The following is an 18,068-nucleotide window of genomic DNA, read 5'->3' on the forward strand; positions in this document are numbered from 1 at the left end:
GGGGGACAGCAGTAAGGTGAGTGCTGTTTGGTAGCCATGACTGCGGTATACTGAACTGCATTGCCCCCTAGTGGTCATTTGCAGGACCATATCTGCATTGTACATTACAGGATTTTTATCTTATTGTGTAAATTAGCTTTTAAAACATGGCTGTATAAACATTAACAAATGCTTTACATTTGTCACAAACCTGTTACTGGTACATGAGTTTAATTGGATTACAATGTCATTGGGAAGTGTAAGCAAGTGAATAGCTGCGGTGAGCCTTTCTGAAATAAACTGGCCACATTTGATATACTGTAATTTTGATGTAATACTATTACACTAACCTCTATCGTGATGATGTGCTGGGTTGAGGTTCCACTCCCCTCATCAACAGTGATTGGTTGGTCATCTCTCCATGTATTGTGTCCCGCTGGTTTCACAAAGCTCCTGTGGCCTCCAGTGAGATGTCCTTCACCTGAGAGAGCGATTGGGAAGAAGAGGTGGTTGGGTTAACTACTATCAATGCTCAACGGTATATTGTACACTATTGACACTGTCTAGAATTGCCCAGGATGTAAGGTAACAATTCCTATAACTTCTTAATACATTGATCAATACATAATATATCATGTTCCAAGCATCACATTATTTTCATTGAGTAAATAATAGGAAATGCATTAAATAAAGAATCTGGTTAGAATATGATATTTGTTAGTTTAGTAATCAAGGGAATTATTGCATACTATCCCAAAACTGACCAAGACCCAATTCTGGTTAACCATATCTATGGTAAACACATCTGAAGTCAAACATGCGCAGAGGGGAACGGGCCTACCTCTAGCCATTCCTCTGTATCTGTCAAGGATCTTGACATTTCTGGGACGACTGGAGAGGAAGCGCTCTCGTGATACCTTCTGTTCCTGAAGCTGTAGTTTCCTCCGCAATACCCGGTTTTCTTTCTGGCTTTGAGTTATTTCCAAACGAAACACTGCATAATCGTCGTCTACGAGTTTGCAGATATCTTCCACGGCTGCATTCGCTAGCACCTCCATGATGGAGGCTATTTGAGTGTGAAAAACCATAAATTTAACGTTAGCCATTGTTCGCTAGCTAGCGTTACCTAGATAACATCTATCAACCAAATCCTGTATCCAACATGAATTAAACACTACCTGGGGGTAAGTATGTGAAGTTGTGCAGTTAAATTAGTCATATTTTAAGTTACAGGGTGTTAATAAACGTCTAAATAACAACAATAAAAACGCTAATGTGGAAATTGTTCTAAGTCACTGTTCACTTTTGTTTACACAGAAGAGAAAGGATATTATTGGTTGGCGTCGTTGCTGAAAGGGTGTGGTTAAATGAAAAATATATGCGGGCTGTTCTTTGAATTACGGTACTGCTAATTACATTACAAATCAAATGTACTATGATCAGTATATTTCACGCTCACCACAGACTTCTTTAAAAATAACTGTATTGACAAGAATAGTGTAGAAAGTAATATGACTTATTCCATTTACATCACCTCAGTACGGTAAATCTTAAGCTATCCTTGTTCTAGCCTCGGTTTACGGTCTCTCTAAAAACAGGTATTTACACAAGACTGTTTCAAGTAACAAGCTAATGAGGGGTGTGAATTTAATTACCCTCTCACCCCAAGACACTTCACATGATAACTATAATATGTCAGCCAAAAATTGGTTCCCAGATATCCCCTGCGTAAAACTCAACTTTGAGCTCCCTCCTTGACCTCTTGCCATTGTTTGGGTTTTGTTGGGATTATGTGCTGTGTTATAGGCTAGGTACCACTTGTGGTAAACACCCATGCTGACCCTGTCTGTATTGGTGGGATAACCATGAGGTAACTGAGGAAGACTAGACTCTGGTCCAGACCCAGGCCTTCTATTAACCCATTCACCAGGCATTAGATGAGATCCTGAAGGATGAGACAGACTTGCTGATAGACTACCACCAGGGGGTTCTCCCACCACTCTCTGTGAAGGCTGAACCCCAGGGTGACCTGCTCTGTTCATCATGGACATTGTAGTGTTTGTATCATAGGAACAGGAGGGTCTATCTCTATCAGCCCCAAGCCCTGCTTCATCCCTGCACTGAGACTGTAAAGAGAAGGGTCTGGGCTGCAGACTGGATTCCTGACTGGAGCCTCTGTCTCTCTGATGACCACCAGGACTGAGGTTGTTCAGTCCACCTGTCCACTGCGTGTGTTCTGTGTGTTGGTGGAGTCTCTGTCCCTCGTGGTTGGGTCCTGGTTACAACTCGGGAAAGAAGAGCGACGGTTCCTGATCCAGGGTTCTAATCCGGGGCCATGTTTTGTGACCATCTGCTTCAGAGGTCCAGTCTCTCCCACCAGCAACACTGGATATCAGCAGGTCCTCATTGACTGCAGACTGTAAAGGTTTATATAAGAAAATCTTTGCTGTACACACAGAAACATGACATGATATTATAAAATCTTAACCACAATCTAATCTCTAACACAAGTACCTAACAATATGGAGCCATTGGAGGTCATTATAAAACATTTAAAAAGTATATATTTGTTGATTCAAGAATTAAGTATGATGTTTTGGTTCTACCAAGATCAGAAACTCTGCAAAAACAAAATGGTCATACACTCACATAACGTGAATCACAGTACTTTTTTCCCGATACGTGACAAGTAGAATAACTTTTCTCACTATGGTAACACTTTACATTTTCTGTAAATCTTGTACCCTCGCTTTGATAAAATTAATTGTAGAATACTTTGGAAAAGGTTTGTCATTACATTTCACACATTCTCACTATTTCATGTCAAGTAAACATGAGGTAGGCAGGTAGCCTAGCGGTTAAGAGTGTTTGGCAACTAAGCGAAAGGTCGTTAGGTAAAAAATATATATATATTTCGATGTGCCCTTGAGCACCGAACCCTAATTGCTCCAGTGTCACCGTCAATAATGGCTGATCCCTGGCCTTGACCCCAGGCTCAGGGGGAGTTGGAAAATGCACAAAACACATTTCACACTATTACAGGTTACCTACTTGTACATGCAGTGAAACAGGACAACTATAAGACCCCCCCACCCAAGCATTAATTAAGGCACTATCGACTCATTATATTATATAAAACACAAGCATCAAACAACAGGACAAGGTTGTCACTTTTCATTATCAAATTATTTTTACTGACATCATCACACCAACTGTCACCATATCATCTACTCTGCCTCATCATACTCATTATTTTCCTCAGTTCACCTCATCCAGTTCCCGACTACATCCAAAACCAACTGAATGAATTACAAACTAACTAGTACTGTATTACTATACACAACTGTTGTGTGCATTTTCTGCTGGTGTATCCTGGGGTAGCTCCTCTCTGGGACCCTCTTCCCACAGTGCGTACAGGCAAACAAACTCTCTCCTGTGTGGACCTTCAGGTGCATCTTCAGCTGGTGCTGGCGGGGGAACCTCTTCTCACACTTGGGTCAGCTGAAGGGTTTCTCCCCTGTGTGGACCCTCTGGCACCTCTTTAGGTTAAACTAGTTGGAGAAACTGGCCCGGCACAGGAGGCAGCCAAACTATTTCTCCCCCGTGTGCATTCTCTGGTGGATCTCCACCTGAAAAACTGAAGGCTTTTCCACAGAACGAACACGGGAAGCGCTTCTCTTTGGCGTTGCCACCTATACTCATTCCGTCTCTACTGTCATTTGTCAATGGGCTTGTGTAGCCACTCAGTGTTGAGGCACTGGCATTGTCTGAGGTCTGGTTTAACATTAGGAGAGTGTGAGGAGGATGAAGGCCAGGTAGTGTCTGTGTTGTCACAGGGTCCATGTTCAAGTCTTGAAAAAGCCAAATCTTGACCCAGAAAATATAAAAAACTATCGGCCTATATCGAATCTTCCATTCCTCCCAATTTTTTTTGAAAAGGCTGTTGCGCAGCAACTCACTGCCTTCCTGAAGACAAACAATGTATACGAAATGCTTCAGTCTGGTTTTAGACCCCATCATAGCACTGAAACTGCACTTGTGAAAGTGGTAAATTACCTTTTAATGGCATCAGACCGAGGCTCTGCATCTGTCCTCGTGCTCCTAGACCTTTGTACTGCTTTTGATACCATCGAATCACCACATTATTTTGGAGAGATTGGAAACCCAAATTGGTCTACACGGACAAGTTCTGGCCTGGTTTAGATCTTATCTGTCGGGAAATATATCAGTTTGTCTCTGTGAATGGTTTGTCCTCTGACAAATCAACTGTAAATGTCGGTGTTCCTCAAGGTTCCGTTTTAGGACCACTATTATTTTCACTATATACTTTACCACTTGGGGATGTCATTCGAAAACATAATGTTAACCTTCACTGCTATTTATTTTACCTTTATTTAACTTGGCAAGTCAGTTTCAGAACAAATTCTTATTTTCAATGACGGCCTAGGAGCAGTGGGTTGACTGCCTGTTCAGGGGCAGAACGACAGATTTGTACCTTGTCAGCTTGGGGGTTTGAACTTGCAACCTTCCGGTTACTAGTCCAACGCTCTAACCACTAGGCTACGCTGCCGCTATGTGGATGAAACACAGCTATACATTTCAATGAAACATGGTGAAGCCCCAAAATTAGAGGCCTGTGTTTCAGACATAAGGAAGTGGATGGCTGCAAACTTTCTACTTTTAAACCTGGACAAAACAGAGATGCTTGTTCTAGGTCCCAAGAAACAAAGAGATCTTCTGTTGAATCTGACAATAAATCTTGATGGTTGTACAGTCGTCTCAAATAAAACTGTGAAGGACCTCGGCGTTACTCTGGACCCTGATCTCTCTTTTGACGAACATATCAAGACTGTTTCAAGGACAGCTTTTTTCCATCATGCACACTTATACTCGGCCTTGTCTCAGGATGGTAAGTTGGTGGTTGAAGATATCCCTCTAGTGGTGTGGGGGCTGTGCTTTGGCAAAGTGGGTGGAGTTACATCCTTCCTGTTTGGCCCTGTCTGGGGTATCATTGAATGGGGCCACAGTGTCTCCTGACCCCTCCTGTCTCAGCCTCCAGTATTTATGCTGCAGTAGTTTGTGTAGTATATCTGGAGTACTTCTCCTGTCTTATCCGGTGTCCTGTGTGAATTTAAGTATGCTCTCTCTAATTCTCTCTTTCTCTCTTTCTTTCTCTCTCTCGGAGGACCTGAGCCCTAGGACCATGCCTCAGGACTACCTGGCATGATGACTCCTTACTGTCCCCAGTCCACCTGGCCGTGCTGCTGCTCCAGTTTCATCTGTTCTGCCTGGGGCTATGGAATCCTGACCTGTTCACTGGACGTGCTACCTGTCCCAGACCTATTATTTGACCATGCTGGTCATTTATGAACATTTGAACATCTTGGCCATGTTCTGTTATAATCTCCAACCGACACAGCCAGAAGAGGACTGGCCACCCCTCATAGCCTGGTTCCTCTCTAGGTTTCTTCCTAGGTTTTGGCCTTTCTAGGGAGATTTTCCTAGCCAACGTGCTTCAACACCTGCATTGCTTGCTGTTTGGGGTTTTAGGCTGGGTTTCTGTACAGCACTTTGAGATATCAGCTGATGTACAAAGTGCTATATAAATACATTTGATTTGATTCACTTATAATTCACTGTATAACAATTCCAATGGGTCAGAAGTTTACATACACTAAGTTGACTGTGCCTTTTAACAGCCTGGAAAATTCCAGAAAATGATGTCATGGCTTTAGAAGCTTCTGATAGGCTAATTGACATCATTTGAGTCAATTGGAGGTGTACCTGTGTATGTATTCAAGGCCTACCTTCAAACTCAGCGCCTCTTTGCTTGACATCCTGGAAAAATCCAAAGAAATCAGCCAAGACCTCAGAAAAACAATTATAGACCTCCACAAGTCTGGTTCATCCTTGGGAGCAATTTCCAAATGGCTGAAGGTACCACGTTCATCTGTATAAACAATAGTACACAATAATAAACACCATGGGACCACGCAGCCGTCATACCGCTCAGGAAGGAGATGCGTTCTGTCTGCTACCACCACCATGCATCACTGTAGGGATGGTGCCAGGTTTCCTCCAGACGTGACACTTGGCATTCAGGCCAAAGAGTTCAATCTTGGTTTCATCAGACCAAAGAATCTTGTTTCTCTTGGTCTGTGAGTCCTTTAGGTGCCTTGTGGCAAACTCCAAGCAGGCTGTCATGTGCCTTTTACTGAGGAGTAACTTCTGTCTGGCCACTACCATAAAGGCCTGATTGGTGGAGTGCTACTGAGATGGTTGTCCTTCTGGAAGGTTCTCCCATCTCCACAGAGAAACTCTGTAGCTCTTTCAGAGTGACCACCACCCTGACCAAAGCCCTTCTCCCCCGATTGCTCAGTTTGGCCGGGCAGCCAGCTCTAGGAAGAGTCTTGATGCTTACAAATTTCTTACATATAAGAATGATGGAGGCCACTGTGTTATTTGGGACCTTCAATGCTGCACACATTTTGTGGGACCCTTCCCCAGATCTGTGCCTCGACACAATCCTGATAAATGGAAACAGGGTGCTCCTGCGCTCAATTTCTATTCTCAGAGCAAAGGGTCTGAATACTTATGTAAATGTGATATTTCAGTTTTTTATTTGTAATACATTTGATAACATCTCTAAAATGTTTTTGCTTTGTCATTATGGGGTCAATTTTAGAATCAGGCTGTAAAGTAACAAAATATGGAAAAGAAGGGGTCTGAATACTTTCAGAAGGCACTGTGTGTACAGTGGGGCAAAAAAGTATTTAGTCAGCCACCAATTGTGCAAGTTCTCCCACTTAAAAAGATGAGAGAGGCCTGTAATTTTCATCATAGGTACACTTCAACTATGACAGACAAAATGAGAAAAAAAAATCCAGAAAATCACATTTTAGGATTTTTAATGAATTTATTTGCAAATTATGGTGGAAAATAAGTATTTGGTCAACCACAAAAGTTTATCTCAATGCTTTGTTATATACCCTTTGTTGGCAATGGCAGAGGTCAAACGTTTTCTGTAAGTCTTCACAAGGTTTTCACACACTTGCTGGTATTTTGGCCCATTCCTCCATGCAGATCTCCTCTAGAGCAGTGATGTTTTGGGGCTGTTGCTGGGCAACACGGACTTTCAACTCCCTCCAAAGATTTTCTATGGGGTTGAGATCTGGAGACTGGCTGGGCCACTCCAGGACCTTGAAATGCTTCTTACGAAGCCACTCCTTCGTTGCCCGGGCGGTGTGTTTGGGATCATTGTCATGCTGAAAGACCCAGCCACGTTTCATCTTCAATGCCCTTGCCAATGGAAGGAGGTTTTCACTCAAAATCTCACAATACATGGCCCCATTCATTCTTTCCTTTACACGGATCAGTCGTCCTGGTCCCTTTGCAGAAAAACAGCCCCAAAGCATGATGTTTCCACCCCCATGCTTCACAGTAGGTATGGTGTTCTTTGGATGCAACTCAGCATTCTTTGTCCTCCAAACACGACGAGTTGAGTTTTTACCAAAAAGTTATATTTTGGTTTCATCTGACCATATGACATTCTCCCAATCTTCTTCTGGATCATCCAAATGCTCTCTAGCAAACTTCAGACGGGCCTGGACATGTACTGGCTTAAGCAGGGGGACATGTCTGGCACTGCAGGATTTGAGTCCCTGGCGGCGTAGTGTGTTACTGATGGTAGGCTTTGTTACTTTGGTCCCAGCTCTCTGCAGGTCATTCACTAGGTCCCCCCGTGTGGTTGTGGGATTTTTGCTCACCATTCTTGTGATCATTTTGACCCCACGGGGTGAGATCTTGCGTGGAGCCCCAGATCGAGGGAGATTATCAGTGGTCTTGTATGTCTTCCATTTCCTAATAATTGCTCCCACAGTTGATTTCTTCAAACCAAGCTGCTTACCTATTGCAGATTCAGTCTTCCCAGCCTGGTGCAGGTCTACAATTTTGTTTCTGGTGTCCTTTGACAGCTATTTGGTCTTGGCCATAGTGGAGTTTGGAGTGTGACTGTTTGAGGTTGTGGACAGGAGTCTTTTATACTGATAACAAGTTCAAAACAGGTGCCATTAATACAGGTAACGAGTGGAGGAAAGAGGAGGAAAGAGGAGCCTCTTAAAGAAGAAGTTACAGGTCTGTGAGAGCCAGAAATCTTGCTTGTTTGTAGGTGACCAAATACTTATTTTCCACCATAATTTGCAAATAAATTCATTAAAAATCCTACAATGTGATTTTCTGGATTTTTTTTTTCATTTTGTCTGTCATAGTTGAAGTGTACCAATGATGAAAATTACAGGCCTCTCTCATATTTTTAAGTGGGAGAACTTGCACAATTGGTGGCTGACTAAATACTTTTTTGCCCCACTGTATATGTACACAGTACCAGTCAAAAGTTTGGACACACCTACTCATTCAAGGGTTTTTCTTTACTTTTACTATGTTCTACATTGTAGAATAATAGTGAAGACATCAAAACTATGATATAACACTTATGGAGTCATGTGGTAAACAAACAATTGTTAAACTAATCAAAATATATTTTATATGTGAGATTCTTCAAAGTAGCCACCCTTTGCCTTGATGACAGCTTTGCACACTCTTGGCATTCTCTCAACCAGCTTCACCTGGAATGCTTTTCTAACAGTCTTGAAGGAGTTCCCACATATGCTGAGCACTTGTTGGCTGCTTTTCCTTCACTCTGTGGTACAACTCATCCCAAACCATCTCTATTGGTTAGAGGTCAGGTGATTGTGGAGGCCAGATAATCTGATGCAGCACTCCATCACTCTCCGTCTTGGTCAAATAGCCCTTACACAGTGTGGAGATGTGTTGGGTCATTGTCATGTTGAAAAACAAATGATAGTCCCACTAAGCGCAAAACCGATTGGATGGAGTATCGCTGCAGAATGCTGTGGTAGCCATGCTGGTTAAGTGTGCCTTGAATTCTAAATTAGTCACAGACAGTGTCACCAGCAAAGCACCCCCACACCATCACACCTCCTTCTCCATGCTTCATGGTGGGAACCACACAGGCAGAGATCATCTGTTCATCTACTCTGCGTCTCACAAAGACATGGCGGTTGGAACCAAAAATGTAAAATTTGGACTCATCAGACAGATTTCCACTGGTCTAATGTCCATTGCTTGTGTTTCTTGGCCCAAGCAAGTCTCTTCTTTATTATTGGTGTCCTTTAGTAGTGGTTTCTTAACCGCAATTCCACCATGAAGGCCTGATTTCATGCAGTCTCCTCTGAACAGTTGATATTGAGATGTGTCTGTTACTTGAACTCTGAAGCATTTATTTGGGCTGCAATTTCTGAGGCTGGTAACTGTAATGAACTTATCCTCTGCAGTAGAGGTGACTCTGCGTCTTCTTTTCCTCTAGCGCTCCTCATGAGAACCAGTTTCATCATAGCGCTTGATGATTTTTGCGACTGCACTTGAAGAAACTTTCAAAGTTCTTGAAATTTTCCTGTTTGACTGATCTTCATGTCTTAGAGTATTGATGGACTGTCATTTCTCTTTGCTTATTTGAGCTGTTCTTGCCATAATATGGACTTGGTCTTTTACCAAACGCATTAAGAAGGAAAGAAAGTCCACAAATTAACTTATAACAAGGCACACCTGTTATTTGAAATGCATTCCAGGTGGCTATGAAGCTGGTTGAGAGAATGCCAAGAGTGCAAAGATGTCATCAAGACAAAGGATGGCTACTTTGAAGAATCTAAAATGTATTTGTTTAACACTTTTTTGGTTACTACATGATTCCATATGTGTTATTTCATAGTTTTGATGCCTAAAATATCATTCTACAATGTTGAAAATAGTAAAAAATAAAGAAAAACCCTTGAATGAGTAGGTGTCCCCAAACTTTTGACTGGTACTGTATATATGCAGAAAAAACCCTGTCATCATACAACCCCGACTAAACTATAGTTGACGTGTACAGTAGGTGCTTGTTAGTGTGTGTGTATGCAGAATAGGGTGAGATCAGATGTGATGTGTATTAAAGAGAGTCTCAATGAAAGTCTTGGAATGAAAAGTCCCATTTTGTGTTTATTAAACAAACAAGTTTTAAATACACATTATGAAAACCACACACGTCTCAACAAAAAAATCTGCATAAACTTGATTAACTGCATTTTCTCATTAAAAGTGTCTAGGGGAAAAATTAAGTAGTTGAATGGAAGTAATGAAATAGGCATTTTCTGAACATCATATACAGTGCCTTCAGAAAGTATTCATACCCCTTGACTTATTCCACATTTTGTTGTGTTACAGCCTGAATTCAAAATGTATTAAATATATATTTTTTTCTACACACAATAACCCATAAAGACAAAGTGAAAACATGTCTAGATATTTTAACAAATGTATTGTAAATTAAATACAGAAATATCTCATTTACAAAAGTATTCACACCCTTTTTTTTTTCTACACACAATAACCCATAAAGACAAAGTGAAAACATGTCTAGATATTTTAACAAATGTATTGTAAATTAAATACAGAAATAAAGTATTCACACCCTTTTGCTATGACACAAAACATTTAGCTCAGGTGCATCCAATTTCCTTTGATCATCCTTGAGACGTCACTACAATTGGAGTCCACATGTGGCCAATTCAATTGTTGGGCATGATTTATAAAGAAACACACCTGTCTATATCATGTCCCACAATTGACAGTGCATGTCAGGATAATCGTTTTTATTTGTTTTTCAGGATATATACAGATGGTTCAAAGGAAAAGGATCCAGTCAGTGGTAATGTGGGGGCAGGGGTGTACAGTGCATTTGGAAAGTATTCAGACCCCTTCACTTTTTTCACATTTTGTTACGTTACAGCCTTATTCTAAAATTGATTACATTTATTATTTTCTTCATCAATCAACACACAATACCTCATAATGACAAAGCAAACATTTTTGCAAATGAAACATCACGTTTACATAAGTATTCAGACCCTTTACTCTGTAGTTTGTTGAAGCACCTTAGGCAGCGATTACAGCCTTGAGTCTCTCCATATTTTAAAATAAGGCTGTAACAAAATGTGGAAAAAGTGAAGGGGTCTGAAGGGTCTGAATACTTTCCGACTGTACTCTATATCCCAAATTTCAATGTTAGAGTATGTAAGCGGTTAACTGAATGTGTCAGTGTATGCGGCCGAGTTGATGGCCATGATTATAGGTTTGAGATGGGTGGAGGAGTTGAAACCACTCAGTGGTGATCTGCTCTGATTCGGCTGCAGTGTTGAGTAGTCGGATAGAGTAGTCCAGGTCAGATAGGGGAGACTTGTTTGTGGAGATGATGGTGCTGTGATTGGGATTGGAGTGGTGGTAAGCTTTTACTGGGTTCCCGCCCATGTGGATGTGGAGGGTAATGAAAAGGCTGATGTGGTGGCTAAGAGGGTAGTGAGGAGAGAGGGGGTATTCAGAGAGAGAGGGGGTATTCAGGTCCTGCTGGGCCGCAGGGAAGTCAAGTCCTTGATCCGGGCAAAAGGGCTCGGTCTTTGGCAAAGGAAGTGGGATGCTAGTAGTAAGTTGAGGCAATTGTATTGCATGCATCAGTGGGTAAAGGAAGAGGTGGGTTGTACACGATGTAGGACAGAGTTATTTGTGTGGAGTAGACTACAGTTTGGGCACACAGGTTTGAATGTCACGTTGTGGATGATAGGGAGACATGAAACAGGTCTGTGTGATGAGTGTTTAGTGGAGGAAACGTTGGGGCATGTGTTGATATTTTGTGAATGGTATGACGTAGATAGCGAGAGATTGTGTGAAATGGTTAGAGGCTGGACGGGGTTGGGGTTTGGGTTGTGTAGTGGGGGATTGAAAGGGGATGGGAGTGGTGTCTATGGCTCTTTCACTTTCTTCGAGGAAAAGGACTAATGAAGATCATTTAATGTAGGTACGCCGTGACTGACCTCATACTCCAGTACAGTAGGTGGCGGAGTATGCAACTTTAAAAGTTGGATGCAATCCACCAACCCAATTTCAAAGAAGAAGAAGTGCATGTCAGAGCAGAAACTATAGCATGAAGTCCAATGAACTGTCCGTAGAGCTCCGAGTTAGAATTGTGATGAGGCATATATCTGGGGAAGGGTATAAAATCATTTCTAGAATGTTGAAAGTTTCCAAGAGCATGAATTCCATCATTGGGAAATTAAAAAATTACATAACAATCCAGACTCTGCCTAGAGCTGGCCGTCCGACCAAACTGGCAAGAAGGACCTTGGTCAATGAGGTCCTTGGCTGAGATGGGAGAACCTGACAAAAGGACAACAATCTCTACAGCACTTAACCAATCTGGGCTTTTTTGGCAGAGTGAACAGACAGAAGCCACTTCTGAGAAAAAGGCACATGACAAACAGCATGCCTGGAGCTACCGGTCTACGTGAAAGTTATGATTTTCATATGAACATTTTCATGGATAATAACATATTAAAATAATTGTCATGTGGTTAAGCTAAATTCTATTGAAATTAAAATGATACAGATCTAAGTTAAAATGTATCTAATGCAAGAGCGCCTGTCTCTGTGTAATGGACACATTGTATGATACACCTTGAGCCATTGGCAGCTAAAGAACGTATACCAATGCAAGTAACTATTAATGACAACTAGGTAAAAATAGCCTAAATAAAGCCAACAAATAAAAACATTGCAAGTAGAAAATATCCTGATAAAAATAAGTATTATATAAATCACATTGGCTACACATAGCAGTTTGTTCATGTTCTTTCAATTGCATTTAACTCTCTACTCCGCCTGTCTGCAAAGAACTTGAAACATTGTATCAACTATCAACTGGGTCCGGCCCGAAGCTCCAGCTTGCAAACTTGCAGCATTGTATCAACTATTCTGGGTCCTCAGAGTTTCTTGCGCCAGTGAGTTCTGGACAGAGCCTGCTTTTTCTCTGGGATAAGAAGTAATCAGGTATTTGCAATTTTCACTGGATCAGAGCATTACACTTTTCCCTTTCACGCCTAGGCTCGGTGGTTTTCGAAAGGGAGAGAGCTGGAAAGATTTTAAATACATTCGCTAGGTTTCCATCCAATTGGCAACAGATTTTCATGTGAATATTCTAAAATCTGCATAAAAATCATATGCACATTTTCCCATCAGAGGGGTGTGTCCAGTTTTACGTACACACAGTAAGCCTTTCTTGTTGCAGATAACAGGCAGTATGTGATGAGGTAGTGCACATAAATATTACTTTTGCGGCTAAATTCCCATGTGCCGATAAATTGTTTTCCATCTTATTTTCAACTCTACTGATGGCACATGCGCTCTAGCCAACACCACGCAGATACAGTGAGGGTATATAGTCTACGTGATAAGATTATTATGGACAAAAGAGCAAGATTATGTTTATCTGTTAAACGGCAGCCAAACATCAATCATTATGTCACCAGAATAAGACCATCAATATTTATTGGAAAGGAGCATCCAGCTCATCACCGTGAACTTTCACCACCCTGTTCATCATAACTTATTTAATCTGTAGTCTAATAAACTGCATGCTTTCCCGAGTCGTAGTGGGAGGACCACACAACATATCATTGCGTGCCTCCAAGTTTACTTCGATATGATGAACATTATATCAATATTTGCGGATAAAAGCGTTTCCACCGCCATTTCTCGCATTATTAATTTTACCGACACAAAGATTCAACCTTGTTTAGTGTATTTTGATTTGTCAACATCTGGAAAGTTGACCGAAAAAACTTGCTGTTTCCATCAGGCCTGTAGTGAATATTTTGATCCGACATGTATTTTACTTATATAAAAAGAGTTGGATGGAAACCTGGTTATTGAGGAACTACTGTCATTCTCAATAGATGTAAAAACAGACATTGTTTAGGCTACTTGCTGTTTGAGGAGAAGAAAAAAACTACAATGAGAAGCACCCCAGATCATTAGTGGTGGTGAGTTAAGACAATCAGAAATACTATCAGACATCCCCAAATAGGCACATTTGTGTGCAGGCCAGGTAGCCTAGGCCTACTTCTATGTGTAATCAGGTGAGCGTCCATACTCAACATTGACAGGAGCTCTCCAAACAAAACACAATGAATAAATAGCCATTTATGGAAAACCAATGCAATTTCAAAACAAATGCAAGTTCACTGATTTACTCCATTTTATCAAATTGCTTGGCGTGTCTTATGTTACTAATGTCTGGTTTTTCTGCTGGTGTATCCTGAGGAAGCTCCTCTCTGAGATCCTCTTGCGCACAGACAAACTGCTTTTCTCCCATGTGGACCTTCAGGTGCATCTTCAGCTGGTGCTGGTGGGAAAACCTCTTCTCACACTGGGGGCAACTGTAGGATTTCTCCCCTGTGTGGACTGTCTGGTGCCTCTTCAGGCTTGATGAGTGGGAGAAGCGCATGTGACACTGGGTACAGCTGAAGGGTTTCACCCCTGTGTGGACCCTCTGGTGCCTCTTCAGGTTGCAAGCCTGGGCAAAGCGCATGTGACACTGGGTACAGCTGAAGGGTTTTACCCCTGTGTGGACCCTCTGGTGGATCTCCACCTTCTGGGGGCAGCTGAAGCCTTTGCTACAGAACATGCAGAAGAACCGTTTCTCTTTACTACTGCCTGATGTGGCTCCCCCTCCCTGAGGCTGGGCTCTAGCCTGGTCGTTTGAGTTAAATACCTGATGGAAAAGGATGCGGCCGTGTGAATCGGATGGTCCCATCGACGTGGACACTGGCTCACGATCCCTGAGCGCGTGCAAAGGGGAGTGGGTCGTGATATTTGTATTTGTCTCTAAGCTTTCCCTGTAATCTAAAAAATCTCTGCCTTGTGAGTGTCCTTCTCCTAAGTGAGTCTCGTCTACATTCCATGTGGGAGGAGCATCGCCCTCCACTTTCACTTTATCTATGACTATAACCTCCCCTTTCTTATCTTGGCACCCTTCAGAGTATACACTACTACTGTACCGGTTCCAGTCCCCTCTAGATAGATCAGTCTGTGTCTCTAAACCCAAGGGCATGTTGTCAGGGTCCATCTCTGTAGTGTAAGAACATGACGGATCATTACCAGTTCCTAACACATCACCAGAGTCCCGATGGGAATGAACCGTCCTCGGGCTTGGGTTACCGTCTAGTAAATATTCTGAGTCGAGAGCAGGACAGCCCAGTGGCCCCAGCTCCAGTCTCTCTGGGTCTGATCTGTGGTCAGATTCTGTCTGTAAGAGCCTTTGTGTTTCTGTGACTGTCTCGGACTTGAGGATGGCGTTGGGCGTTCTACTGGCCTCCTTAATGCTGCATCGGGTCCTGGACTGGAGCGTGGAAGCAGTTGATAGTTCTTCCGTGGCTACAGGGGGCGCCACCCCAGCCGCTGCTCCAGTCTGGATGTCTGTGCTGTGTCGTGGGTCCTCTCCTTCAGTCCGCTCCTGCTTGACCCCAGGACCTGCAGCCTCTGCATCTGCAGACTGACACAAGGGGACGTTATTACCGGAACATGAGTTGAATTGGATAACAATGTTGTAGGGAAGTCTCACAATGTCCGCTATGGCAGATAATGTAAGCAAGTGAATAGCTGATTGGAGTCTTTCTGAAATAAACTGGCCACATTTGATGTAATACTATTACACTAACCTCTATCACAATAACGTGCTGGGTTGAGGTTCCACTCCCCTCATCAACAGTGATTGGTTGGTCATCTCTCCATGTATTGTGGCCCGCTAGCTTCACAATGCTCCTGTGGCCTTCAGTGAGATGTCCTTCACCTGAGAGTGATTGGGGGAAAGACATGGTTAGGTACTGTCAATGCTCAAAGGTATATTGTACACTAGTAACAGTTTTTTGACACTGTCTAGAATTGGCAAGGATATAAGGTAACACTTCTCATAACTTCGTGTTATACTATTTGTAGATCGACTGATGGTGCTCCATGCATCACATTGTTTTCGATTATTAAATAATAGGAAATTCGGTAAATCAATCTGGTTAGAATATGATGCGTCTTTGTGCAATATAGCTAAGTAATCAGGGTAATAGCATACTATCCAAAAATGCTGGGTAACACATCTGAACACATGTGCAGAGGGAACGGAAATGTACCTCTTGCCATTCCTCTGTATCGGTCAGGGATCTTGACACTACTGGGACGACTGGCGCAGACGCGCTCCCGTGCCACCTTCAGTTCCAGTAGCTGTAATTTCCTTCGCAATGCCCTGTTTTCTTTCTGGCTTTGAGTTATTTCCAACCGAAACACTGCATAGTCGTCGTCTACGAGTTTACAGATCTCTGCCACGGCTGCATTTGCTAGCACCTCCATGATGGAGGCTATTTGAGCGTTAAAAACCATACAGTTAACGTTAGCCATTGTTCGCTAGCTAGCGTTACCTAGATAACATCTATCAACCAAGTCCTGTCTCCAACGCGAATTAAAGACTACATGGAGTATGTATGTGATGCTGTGCAGTTAAATGAGTCATATTTTGAGTTCCATGGTGTTAATAAACGTCTAAATATAAAACGCTAACGTGAAAATTGTTCCTTGTCATTGTTTACTTCCGTTTCTACAGAAGAGAAAGGGTGTTATTGGGAGCGTCATTGGTCAAAGGGTGTGGCTAAATGGAAAAGGGTATGCGCGCCGTTCTTTGAAATACGGTACTGCTTTACATGACACATCAAAACTTTTATTCATGATCATTATCTTCAAGCGGTTGTCACTAACTCCCACAGACAGAATTATTGCAAATCCCCGCCTTAAAAAAAAAAGTATCTTAAAGGAAAGGTTCACCCATTTTGAATGTTATATTGCTTTTGTGCACCTCTGGGTGATGTTCTAGCGATTCCAAGGGCCATTTCATGTTTTCATGTGAATCTGATTTATTGGCCTTCCAGCAGGCAGAAATCCGACCGGTATGACGTAGGCACCGTGTTAAGTCTCTCGCTGCACTGGAAGTTAATAGGAATACGACTTTTAGATCGCGAAAACGTCTATCATACATGTCAGATTTCAATACTAGCCGATGTCATAACTCGGGGAGGATGTCTTCTCTCGAATGAGCCATTGGTCATATTTTGCGATATTCCTACCTCGGGAAATGTTGGGACGATTATGTCCAATTTCAAGTAACCACCTGCTGCCTTAAAGAAACGTTCAGTCATATAGAATGGTGGTTTAAAACCCACAGCTGCATATACATATTAGCCAACACCGCATACCTTGCAATACAATCTTCTCTAAAAACAGCTGGGCAAAATATATACAATGTGCTCTAGAATAACATGACCATAGATTGATTTCTAAACCAGATGAGTCCTCATGTCAGCAGATTGCCCAATGCCATGGTGGGCATGCAGTGTTGGATTTATTAGAATATAAGGTATGGAGAATGATAGTCTGCAGGGTTACAGAAAAGGCAGTTGGGAAATTAATGTTTGAGCTTCATCTACTAAATGTTCAGTTAATGGGAATATATTTAGGTGGTTTAACTGATTAGCCTCTTTCCCAGTAACCTTTAAAAAGTTGACGGTGCCAAATTCTTGCCAATCTATTATTCTACTACTAACTATGATTGAGTGTGAGGAATCTTTTCCATAATGTCCGTTTCATGCATATACATTTGAATAAAGAACATTATCACATTTAGTGTTCTCACCATTTATTAAGTACAAAGACAAATATTGTCTTTGTAAGTATTTGAAGTATCTAAATATAGTGTAACCTACCAATCAATGTATATTGGTAGTGCTTAAGAATGTGTGGTCCAGCGACGAGAACTCTACCATCTACGGCAAAAGCCTGGGCTCCTGACAGGGACAATATAATTATTATCACTGTGTGTTACAATAGTAAAACATCATCTGTTCGTCACCTTGTCAAACTGATTCTACATTGAATTTAGTCTTCGAGATGCTCTAACAAGAATGTGTATCTGTAGCTGGGGATTTGGTGCTCTTCAATTCTAAAATGCACTACACTGTGTAGACTGTTGTGGTGGTTCATTTCTTTACTATCAAATGAGGAGAGACAAACTTATCACACAAGTCAGAGTTATACTTAAACTAAATCTTTAATAGTGAGAGCTTTGCAATAGCAATGGCTGGTCGACGAATCATCGTTTCTGG

At 42.0% G+C, this 18,068-nt stretch overlaps 1 protein-coding gene across 1 annotated transcript; it reads right to left on the bottom strand.

Annotated features, from left to right (window-relative positions):
* Positions 1-13,555: 13,555 nt before the first annotated feature.
* LOC112231874 (zinc finger protein 623-like) lies at positions 13,556-16,547 on the bottom strand. The gene is made up of 3 exons (XM_042311916.1): positions 16,050-16,547; positions 15,585-15,715; positions 13,556-15,418 (listed from the first exon to the last, which is right to left on the bottom strand). Exons 1-3 carry the CDS (start codon positions 16,312-16,314, stop codon positions 14,114-14,116), a joined length of 1,701 nt encoding a protein of 566 aa, XP_042167850.1. The 5' UTR covers positions 16,315-16,547; the 3' UTR covers positions 13,556-14,113.
* Positions 16,548-18,068: the final 1,521 nt, after the last annotated feature.

This window comes from Oncorhynchus tshawytscha, linkage group LG34 (genome assembly GCF_018296145.1).
Source record: "Oncorhynchus tshawytscha isolate Ot180627B linkage group LG34, Otsh_v2.0, whole genome shotgun sequence".
NCBI classification, from domain to species: Eukaryota; Metazoa; Chordata; class Actinopteri; order Salmoniformes; family Salmonidae; genus Oncorhynchus; species Oncorhynchus tshawytscha.

Bases quoted from the DNA above. Each gene is read 5' to 3' on its own strand.
- LOC112231874 (XM_042311916.1), bottom strand. From the start codon at position 16,314: ATGGCTAACGTTAACTGTATGGTTTTTAACGCTCAAATAGCCTCCATC. The intron at 15,716-16,049 runs GTACATTTCCGT...AATCACTCTCAG, and splicing joins ATACAGAGGAATGGCAAGAG to GTGAAGGACATCTCACTGAA. The intron at 15,419-15,584 runs GTTAGTGTAATA...CCCTTGTGTCAG, and splicing joins AGCACGTTATTGTGATAGAG to TCTGCAGATGCAGAGGCTGC.